The 12,006-nt window shown below is 38.5% G+C and overlaps 1 protein-coding gene across 1 annotated transcript; it reads right to left on the minus strand.

The window, feature by feature from the left end:
• Positions 1 to 1,907: 1,907 nt before the first annotated feature.
• LOC138904456 (zinc finger BED domain-containing protein DAYSLEEPER-like) lies at positions 1,908 to 3,835 on the minus strand. The gene is made up of 3 exons (XM_070192955.1): positions 3,250 to 3,835; positions 3,080 to 3,157; positions 1,908 to 1,915 (listed from the first exon to the last, which is right to left on the minus strand). Exons 1-3 carry the CDS (start codon positions 3,833 to 3,835, stop codon positions 1,908 to 1,910), a joined length of 672 nt encoding a protein of 223 aa, XP_070049056.1.
• Positions 3,836 to 12,006: the final 8,171 nt, after the last annotated feature.

The following is a 12,006-nucleotide window of genomic DNA, read 5'->3' on the forward strand; positions in this document are numbered from 1 at the left end:
ACTATGCGGTACGGGTACTCTGAGACTCATGAGCACCGGAAACACTGTGCGAAGCCTGAAGTGCAAACTGAACTGGCTGACCCACAAAACCTCTACCATGTCGTACCTTGCCTCCAAAATAAAGACCTGTAGATCTCTCCGGTCTACGATGCCTCCTCGCCTCCCTGTCCTCTCTCTCCTGACCTTGCCTGTCCTCTCTCTCCTGATCCCACATGCCCTCTACTTGGCAAGCGAACCCTACTACCTACTGAAACAAAACATCCGACTCTAAATCCCGAGCCATGCTAAACCGAATATCATGCCTGAGCCCCTCAATGAATCTACAAACACGCTCTCTAACTATAGCAACCAAATCAGGCGCATGTCTGGCCAAATCAATGAATCTAACGACATATTATGACACTGACTTAGTGCCCTGGCACAGCTGCTCAAACTCCGTGTGCCATGAATCATGAAGGGACTGAGGTACAAACTCTCTCAGGAATATCTCTGAAAACTGAACCCATGTAAGTGAAGCTAACTCTGCCGGGCTATCCAACTCATATGCCCTCCACCACTGATAAGCCGCTCCCCTGACCTGGAACATAGTAAAAGCAACCCCTCTCGTCTCCACAATACCCATAGTACGGAGAATATAGTGAAACTCCTCCAGAAAACCCTGGGCATCATCTATCGCCAATCCACTAAAGGTAGGAGGGTGGTACTTCTTGTACCTCTTAAGTCTATGTTGTTCTTCCTCAGATGATGCTGCCCTAACCACGGGCTGAACTAGGACCACAGGCTGTGTCGCCATGACACCTGAAACTTGATCAACATGAACTCGCCACTCTGGAGTGTGGGTGACGGGAGTCTGAGCTCCTCCCCCGATCTGTGAAATAGCTGGTGCAACCGAAATCAACCCCGCCTGAGCCAATGTACCAAACATGCTCAGGAACTGTGCTAAGGTCTCCTGAAGTCTGGGGGTAACAGTAGGCGCCTCCGGTACCTGCCCCCCAACTGGAACTACTGACGGCTCCTCAACTGCTGCTCTGGTAGGTCCCCTAGCTGTGGCACGTGCTCCTCATCGGCCTCTACCTCTACCCTTAGCGACATCTGCTCCGGGGGTAACGTCATCGATAACTGCAGCTCGTGTCCTCACCATCTGTGAGAGAATGGAATGATAAAAGTTCAAACTTCGATACCAATGAACTCGCACGATAGGAATGAAGGAAGTGAAACTGTCCTAATAGTTTCGTAGCCTCTCGAAGATAAGTACAGACGTCTCCGTACCGATCTGCAAGACTCTACTAAACTCGCTTATGACTCGTAGAACCTATGAACCTAGAGCTCTGATACCAACTTGTCACTACCAAATTTTTCCCTCCGTTGGGTATCGTTAGGAGTGGCAAACGGGCGGGTCGGGTCGAATATGGTTCGGGTCAAAACGGGTAATGAAAAAAAGAATAAATTATCCGACCCAACCCATATTTAATACGGATAATAAACGGGTTAACTGATGGATAAAATAAGTAACCATATTATCCATCCATGGATTCACATTAGCTTCAAGCTCTAATATGATTTTCCTGCCACTTGCAACAGAAGAACATTATTGAAATAATTTTTCAATAATTTGTAATGAGTTCCTAGCGACATGGTTCACATATTTTTATAGCAATCGTTTTTTGATAAGGTAATATTTATAGCAAGTTTAACAGTATCAAAATATGTGACTTTAATTTTTCCAACTGAGTACTATGATTAAATATAAAAATATATACAAAGTTCACTAAAACTCTTCATCTTCAATTCAAGTAGTAGGGGATTGACTAGTTCTTCATCAATAAATTCTCTCATCCATTCTCTTTATCTTCTCGTTCCCTTATCCATTTTGTCATCTGCAAGTTCACATTGTAGTTTCCTTTTTTTTACACCACTGCAACCAAGAGGAAAAAGATCAAAGAAATGTATCATATTTTTTTGCTTTAGTTCTTCTATTAATTGAAGGTTTAATCTGAAAGTTGAACAATGAAAACTAAAAGGAGCTCGCTCAAACCAGATCTCCAAACTCCCGCAGCATACAACAAAATAGTAAGTATCAAGACAATAAAATAGATTGAAATGCACCAGCAAAATACGTCGAAATGTACCAGCAAGAATCAAGAATGGTGCGCTTTAAACCAGATAACAAAATATATTGAAAATTCCATTTACCAACTACTCGAACTTTGGGAAACTGAACCTTCCACTAACATTCCATTCACCAAACTCAGGACACTAAAGTTTGATGAAACTTAAACCTTCAACCAAAAGGCGATTAGATTATTCATAAGACTGAACCAAGATATGTTCTAGAAGCAATCAGGTTATAAAAATTTGCAAAAATAAAAGAAAAGCAATAAGATTTTTCCAAAAATAGAAACCACTCTTTATTTGTCACTAAACTATCGCCATGATATTGTCCAATTTTGGTGTACAACATTCCCCCAACACTTCTAGCACAAAAAAGAATAATAATAATAACAACAAAACTACAACAATGTAGGTGGTATTTTTCTTTCTTTTGCTCACATAGTGAAAATTCCAGTTTTGAGGGTAATAAGATAGTGGAGCTGAGGCCTAGACTCACCATTCATACGCATCCAATTATTTATATCAGACTGCAAATAACCAGCATAAGAGACAAACTGTCTCTCGCTCTCTCTGGTACTACCAAACTGACTGATTGACTACTTGCATACTGTATCTAACTTCCTTACACCCTATTAAATAATGATAAACCAGATAGTCCCTTCATAACGTGGTAAAATTGACTGTTCCTACGATTAACATGCACATATCTAAGGAGAAGTTTCAGTTAGAAAAGAACACCAGCAACATCCAACAGAAATATAAACTAAGCTAGTTTATTATATAAGGAGTGCAGGAAGGAGGAGAAAAGACACTAATGCAATTATGCAAATCAAAACCGAATTCACTAGAATCCCACAAGTACAATACTTTTCTTGGCAGCAGATCATCATAAATATTAGAATAGTTGGTTCAATAGAATCCCAAAAGTACAAGAAAATAGAAAGAGAACAATAAAGGGCACTCTTACCTCTAAGTTTCGCAAGATAAGGCTGAAGATCAATAACAATCTCATCTTCTTCATTTGAGTTGGATCCATCATCAAGATCTTATACAATTTAAAAAGAAAAAATGTAAAATATTACAGTTTATTAGTTATTCAAAAAATAAAATAAACCAATCTAGAGAAGATTAATTTACCTTCTCTTCCACAAATCCAATCCCTAGTACATAGCTTTGCCTCGGCATTTGCGGGAAGAATAGAAATTCGAAACTTTCCAATGACACGACCACCTATACTAAATGCAGATTCAGAGGCTACTGTGGTGATTGGAACACTCAAGATATCGCGTGCCATTAATGAGAGTTCTGGATACTTTTGCCTGTTATCCTTCCAATATCCAAGTGCATCCAGATTAGGATTTGTTTTACGGTCAAGATTAGCTTCCTCCAAATATAAGTCTAGTTGTGTTTTACCGGTACTTGACTCCAACTGACTTTCAAACTCATCAAATGCATCCCTCATTTCATTGCTACCACTACTACAAGCATGATCCCTCGATAACGAGGTTGTAGTCGAAGGTATCAAGTACTCTTTGAACAATAATTGTAAGTTCTCTTCAATAACCTTCACTTTTTCATTAGCAATCTCCTCAGGATGAAGCTTTGAAAAGCAAAACTTAACAAACTTCAATTTATATTGAGGGTCAAGAACAATAGCAATAGATAAAATGACATTATATGACTCCCAATATTTCCTAAACTTTCCCAACATCAAAGTCCCCATCTCACTCATCACTGAATCTCTACTATTTTTTTGTTCTTCCAAAAAAAATTTAATTCTCCATACGTTAGGAAGATATAAACTAGCCGTGGGGTATTTACATCCAGAAAACAAGGTCGTAATATCATAAAATAGCTTCAAAAACTTAGCTATAATCTCGACCCTTTTTCATTCATCTTCAGAAAGGCCATGTCTAAAATCAATGTTAAGCAAGTTATAGTGAATATAAGCTTACCGATAAAGAAGAGCACTTTCAAGCATTTGGTAGGTGGAGTTCCACCGAATAGGCATATCTTGACGTAGCTTCTTAGAACATGGTAGACCAAGATTACTAAGACACTCCACAAATTTTATTATTCTTATTTCTGAATTCTTGATATGCTCAACACCTTCTCTAATTTTCGCAATAGCTGCATCAGCCTTCTCTAAGCCCGTCTTAACAATTAAGTTCAAAATGTGATTCCCACAACGAACATGAAGAAATATTTCGTCACAAATTAGTGAACGCATCAAAGACAAATGATTCTTTAAACTATTCACTACATCATTATTGCAAGTAGCATTATCTAAAGTAAGGGTAAAGATTTTTTTTTCGATTCCCCATTCTTTAAGAAAGTTAATCAATAAGAGACCTAAAATCGCACCCGAATGTAGAGGAGGAACATGACGAAAAATTAACACCCTCTTCTGAAGCACCCAATTTAAATCCACATAATGAGCCGTTACACATATATAGCCATTAGATGCTAATGAAGTCCACATATCTGATGTTAAACACACTCTACTAGGAATAATGGCAAGTTTATTTTTTAAAAGTTCTTTTTCGCTTGCATACATATTCAAGATATCTGACTTGGCCGTGTTTCTTGATATGTGCTTCGCTACTGGATTTAAATATGTATGAAGGTCCCTGATGCCTTTATGTTCTACAAAAGTGAAAGCATAGTTATGCCTGACTATGGCTAACGATAATTTCTCTCGATAAACTTTCTGATCTATCGGTTCACTTTGACCCTCTTTTGCATTATTCAATGGATGTTTTATCAATAAATGGCGCTTCAAAATTGATGTTCCAAATTTAGGATCGTATATGAAGTCTTTTTTACAAAGCGTACATTGGACTTTAAACTTTCCATCACTAGAAATACTAGGCTCTGTTACCCTAACAAAAGAATCCCAAACAGTGGAAAATTATCTTTTTGATCGTTTTAGCGTAGTTGAAGAGCTCTGTTCACAACAATCAGCAATACCTTCCATCGACATCTCTATCAAAAGATGAAGTAAACAGTAGAAATTAGGCTCGACATAAATCAATTTATTAATAAGTGATAGAGAATGCAGTACTCTGGTATTAAAAATTACATCTAATTTTGGTCTACTCAGTGTTTTTCTCACCTTTGAGATTGTTGTAACACTTCCACTCTAGTTTTAAGCTTCAAATACTCTTGGTAGGTATTCTGTTTTCACAAAACCATAGCAAGCAAATTAATTTGCTCAAAGTTAGTCATCAACATTAACTTTTACACTATTTTCAGGTAAAAACTAAACTATTTTCTAAATTTTCAACAAACTTTAATTTCAACAATTATAATGCTCGAGGAAGAAGAATGAACCTGTGAATCTGTTGAAGGTTGGCTTCCTTCAAATGCAACATAATTGCATTAGGATTTTGAGTTCCGACACTTCCTTCTATTGAACGAACCTGTAACACTTTCACTCTTATTTTAAGCTTCTACTCTTGGTTTGCCCACTGGGATTTCAAAACGCTTCCAAGTTCCGACTAACCAAAATCTTGTGAAAAGAAATTGAAGCCAAGAGAGCAAAGAAGTCAGAGAGAGAGAGAGAGAGAGAGAGAGAATTATCGGAAGTTGTAACTCACAGGAGAAGTCGCCGGTGATGCTTTGGGAAGAAGGGGAGAGATTTGAAGAATTGAAAATTTAGGGCTTTTCTATTGAAGTGGTGAGCAAATAGCCGACAATAACTTTAAAATTGTATTATCCATATTTTACCCATGGGTTACCCATTTGTTTACTCATTTTGTAGTGGATAATATGGATAATTATCCATATTGGACCCGGTTTTAAAAAGTCAGTTATCCAATCCATTTTTAGTGGGTTGAGTTAGGTGGATAATTATTATTTTTAACCATTTTGCCAGGTCTAGGTATCGTGATGGCACCTAGTCTTAGGGACTATGTAAGCCTAATATTTACTGAATAACAACAATAATTAAATAACATCTAACAACTTTTGAAATAGAAATCTCTATAAAATTTACAATTCCCAAAACCGGTAGTATAAGTCATAAGCTCTACAGAGTTTGTTATAATTTTTCTAAATACAACTGTTTGAAATAAAGTAAACGATGTGAATACAAATCAGAAGGTGACTCCGAAGCCTGCGAACGCAGCAACATGTTTACCTTGAGTCTCCACAACAACAATCCGCACAACTAGTTAATGATCAACTGACTTCGAAATACCTGGATCTGCACAAAAAATGTGCAGAAGTGTAGTATGAGTACACCACGACGGTACCTAGTAAGTATCAAGACTAACCTCGGTGGAGTAGTGACGAGGAACAGTCAAGACACCTACTGGACTAAATAACCTGAGCAAAGTATAAGTATAGAAACAATAGAATATAATATCTATATAAAGACTACGCGATATGACTAACAATACAGTAATTGCAATAGGAAAGGACAACGACAAGTATCCGCGGAATACCATAATAATGACACAAAAGGGTGAACGTAAACAACACCTAAATCCGAAATCACAGATACATCAAGGACAATTAATAACTCAGCAACAACAACCCCTTTCACATTAGGTTTTAGTCAAAAAACTCCTGAGGTACCGAATCTCGGACAAATCACAACTCACGGGTTCCAATACCTGAACCCTAACACTTGGCATCCTGTGCCCTCATTATACTTCATAACCGCACTGATGACTCACGTGCCAAATAGAGCCATTCTTACATAGAAGGCAAGTAAACACGGGTGTTCATCTATACTCAATAATTTCAAGAAAACTTCTTAACCGATAAGAGTGTTCAACTACGTGTATGTTTGTGAAAGTGTCCTAACATAGTTCATGCTATCTAGTAAGTACAGGGAAAGAAATGGACAGCACGTAGAATGTCTTCACACAACTTTCCACAAATTAAAGCTCACACAGATAAGTGTACCACTACACAAGTATCAACAACAATGCCTCCAGGCCATCACAAGTCATCACAAATCAATCCCTGACATAGCCCACCTTATCTTGCAACGTGTGCAATAGTAAAATAAATGCCCGTCTTGTCTTGCCACACGTGCATAATAATGTTCCCACCTTGTCTCGCCACATGCGCAATCCATGTATATATATATATATATATATATATATATATATATCCCACCTTGTCACGGTGCATGTGCAAATATCAATAGTAACAATAGTACGACAGAAACCTCATGCAACCGCATAACAAAGAGATGTCAACAAAGGGCACTCCCGAAATACCGTCTTGTAGTCCCAAAAGTAAATGCTCAATAGGGGATCTCCCGAGGTACCGCCTCGTAGTCGCAAAAGTAAATATGCAAGACAGGGGGATCTCCCGAGGTACCGCCTCATAGTCCCAAAGTAAATATGCAAGAACAATAAGTACTATAACAACAATAACAATAGTACAAGGGTACGACAAATAAGTCAACTCAGAAATTCCAGAACTCAAAGAAACGGAGGAACAAATTCACAAGGAGTAGTCATAATATGTCACGACCCGGAATTTTCTCCGTCGGGACCGTGATGACGCCTAACATTCCACTTGCTAGGCAAGTCGATGTTAGAGAATTATTAAGCCAATCCTTATTCAATTAAGTAAATAACAACAAATAAGCTAAAATGAAATACAACGAGTACGAAATAATATAAAAAAAACTTCATTAATTACTACCACCCGGATCTGGAGTCACAACTCACGAGCTACTATAATTTACTACAAACAGAGTCTGAAAACGAAAAATACACTATTTTGAAGTAAGGAAACAGTAAATGATAAAACTAGGAAGAGACTCTAGGGTCTGCGGACGCCAACAGATCTATCTTGGGTCTCCTGAGAGCAAATCCAAGCTGCTAAGCCTTATGATCAGCTAGGGCCGGTACCAAAATATGCACAAGAAGTGCAGAGTGCAGTATCAGTACAACCGACCCCATGTACTGGTAAGTGTCGAGCCTAACCTCGACGAAGTAGTGATGAGGCTATGACAAGACACCTATATAACAAACCTATGCAATTTAACAATATATGTACAAATAATAGCTAAACATGTACTATTGGGAGGGGAAACATACTGAGGGGAATACGAGATAGAGAACTATAGCAGAATGGTAACTTGAACAGTCAATGTACTATGAATCAATAAGAACAAGTAAACAGAGTAAAGGAAAAATGTACGGCATCACCCTTCGTGCTTTTACTCTCAACCTCACCATAAAATTAATAGAAATGGCATGACATCACCCTTCGTGCATTTACTCTCATAACATGACACAACATCACCCCTTCGTGCATTAACACTCACAATATGGCACGGCATCACCCTTCATGCATTAAAACTCACAATATGGCACAACATCACCCTTCGTGCATTAACACTCTCCCTTACCATAATGCAATTAACAAATAACAACAGGGAGATAGAATAACAAGTACAAGCCTTACTTCAACATTTGGTTCCACAATATCAACCGCAACTTCGGAATCAATACTCAATTATCACCAGAAGATCCATAAACATGATAAGAATGATCAATTTAACAATACTAGTCTAAACATGGCTAACATGAACAAAGGAAGCTATAATTGCAAGAAACCAAGCCCCGCCCACATGCTTTAACCCGACTACAATGCATAAGTACTCATCACCTCACATATACGTTATTTCCCAACATTTAAACATATAGCAAATGGACAAACAAGTCCTATTCCCTCAAGTGAAGGTTAACCACGACACTTACCTCGCTCCAAAGGCCACTCAATGCTCAATTACCGCTTTTCCTATAGAATCCACCTCCAAACCACTCGTATCTATCCACAAACGACTCAATAATATCAAATATTGCTAAATAAATCAATTACAATGCATAAATTTAGATTCCCCAAGCTTTCCCCCAATAAGTCAAAAATCGACCCCGAGCCCGCTTGGTCAAAACTCGAGGTTCGGACCAAAATCCATTCACCCGTTCACCCTTGAGCCCGATTATATAATTAGTTTTGGAATCCGATCCAAAATTGAGGTCTAAATCCCCAATTTGCAAAAACCCCCAAATCTTCCTAAATCCCTAGTTTTCTACCATGAATGAACAAAGATTAGGGCTAGAAATTTAATGGGTGATGCTAGAAATGGAAGAAAATGAGTTAAATAGTACAAACCTATGAATTGATGTTGAGTTTTCTCTTCAAAATCGCACCTAGGCTGAGCTCTAATGGAGAGTTTATGAAAAATGGGTAAAATCCCGTTTTGGTTTTTTTTAAGGTCTGGGCGTCAGGCCTTCTTCGCGTTCGCGAAGGGCCTTTCGCGTTCGCGAAGGGCCTTCCGCGTTCGCGATGAGCAGCCGCCCGAGTGGCTTTCGCATTCGCAAGTCCTCCTTCCCGCGTAGAAGAATGACTGACCCCTCCCCCAGGTCCCTAAAGCTTCGCGTTCGCGAGAAGCTGGTCGCGTTCGCGAAGGGTAATGCCCCCATTGCCTTGTGTTCGCGACCCAGCTACCGTGTTCGCGATTAAGAAACAAAGTAGGTAGAAGTGAAACTAGTAATTAAGAAACGTAATCATAACGAGAACAACTGCATATTCAGTGAATACAAGGACCTAAGAACCCTAAAGGTTAATTTTCCACAAATAAGTCTGAGCACGTACTCGTCACCTCGCGTACACGGACTACAATTAGCATAGAAGACTCAAATCCTAAGGGGTAGTTCTCCCACACGAAGTTAGGCAAGATACTTACCTCGAACCAAGCTCAATCGATCAGTAAGAATGCCCTTTCCACGAATATCCAACTCCGAATGGCCCAAATCTAGCCAAAATCAATTACATAACATAAATATAACTACAAGGAACTAATCTAGCTAATGAAATCAAAGCTAAAGCAAGAACTTGGAAAATTGCCTTAAAAAGCCTCCTCAGGCCCACGTCTGGGAATCGGGTAAAACTCACAAAATATGAACACCCATTCACTCACGAGTTTGCTCATACCAAAATTACTCAAATCCGATACCAAAATCTCGATCAAAATCCCAAAATTCAGCCTTAGCACTTTTCTCAATTTCCCCCAAATTTTCAACCCCAAATCCAAAATTAAATGGAGAAAACAACTATAGATTAATGGAATATAACCAAAAACGAGTTAGGAATCATTACCCCAAAGATTCCTCTGAAAAGCCCTCGAAATATCGCCAAATTCCGAGCTCTCAAGTCCAACAATGAAGAATGAAATCAAACACGTGCATAATAATGTTCCCACCTTGTCTCGCCACATGCGCAACCCATATATATATATATATATATCCCACCTTGTCACATCGTATGTGCAAATATCAATAGTAATAATAGCACGGTAGAAACCTCGTGCAACCCCATAAGAAAGAGATGTCAACAAAGGGCACTCCCGAGGTACCGTCTCGTAGTTCCAAAAGTAAATGCTCAATAGGGGATCTCCCGAGGTACTACCTCGTAGTCCCAAAAGTAAATATGCAAGACAGGGGGATCTCCTGAGGTACCGCCTCGTAGTCCCAAAGTAAATATGCAAGAACAACAAGTACAATAACAACAATAACAATAGTACAAGGGTACAACAAATAAGTCAACTCAGAAATTCCAGAACTCAAAGAAACGGAGGAACAAATTCACAAGGAGTAGTCACAATAGAGAATGCTAGTCATAATAAGAACAGCCCAACAAGGAAAGAAATAATGCATAACAACGGCCCGCAATGTACAGTTCAACAACAAGGGAGCTAACACAAGTCGAATGATTCCAAATAAGGACAAGTCAACTAAGATATAGGATATCTAAACTTCTTTTAAGGCCGGGCAATTACGAAAGAGACACAACAAATTCAATTAAGGATAAGCAGAAAAAAGATAGTCATAGTCTAAATTAAGGATGAACAATTACAGAAGAGATAATTATAACTTCAAATAAAGACAAGCAGTTAGGGGAAAGATAACATGACAATAGAAGAGATAACAATTTTGGTTAAGGCACAGATGAATCAAATAAACAACAAGAGTGGACCATGAAACAATTAATAATAATAAAAGCAGGTAGAAGTGAAACTAGTAATTAAGAAACGTAATCATAACGAGAAAAAAATGCATATTCAGTGAATACAAGGACCTAAGAACCCTAAAGGCAAATTTTCCACAAATAAGTCCGAGCACGTACTCGTCACCTCGCGTACACGGACTACAATTAGCATAGAAGACTCAAATCCAAAGGGGTAGTTCCCCCACACGAAGTTAGGCAAGATACTTACCTCGAACCAAGCTTAATCGATCAGTAAGAATGCCCTTTCCACGAATATCCAACTCCGAATAGCCCAAATCTAGCCAAAATCAATTACATAACATAAATATAACTACACGGAACTAATCTAGCTAATGAAATCAAAGCTAGAGCAAGAAATTAGAAAATCGCCTTAAAAAGCATCCTCAGGCCCACATCTCGAAATCGGGTAAAACTCACAAAATATGAACACCCATTCACTCACGAGTTTGCTCATACCAAAATTACTCAAATCTGATACCAAAATCTCGATCAAAATACCAAAATTCAGCCTAAGAACTTTTCTCAATTTCCCCCAAATTTTCAACCCCAAATCCAAAATTAAATGGAGAAAACAACTATAGATTAATGGAATATAACCAAAAACGAGTTAGGAATCATTACCCCAAAGCTTCCTCTGAAAAGCCCTCGAAATATCGCCAAATTCCGAGCTCTCAAGTCCAACAATGAAGAATGAAATCAAACACGTGCATAATAATGTTCCCACCTTGTCTCGCCACATGCGCAACCCATATATATATATCCCACCTTGTCACACCGCATGTGCAAATATCAATAGTAATAATAGCACGGCAGAAACCTCGTGCAACCCCATAAGAAAGAGATGTCAACAAA

The sequence above is a fragment of the Nicotiana tomentosiformis genome, chromosome 2, assembly GCF_000390325.3.
Source record: "Nicotiana tomentosiformis chromosome 2, ASM39032v3, whole genome shotgun sequence".
Classification (NCBI taxonomy): domain Eukaryota; kingdom Viridiplantae; phylum Streptophyta; class Magnoliopsida; order Solanales; family Solanaceae; genus Nicotiana; species Nicotiana tomentosiformis.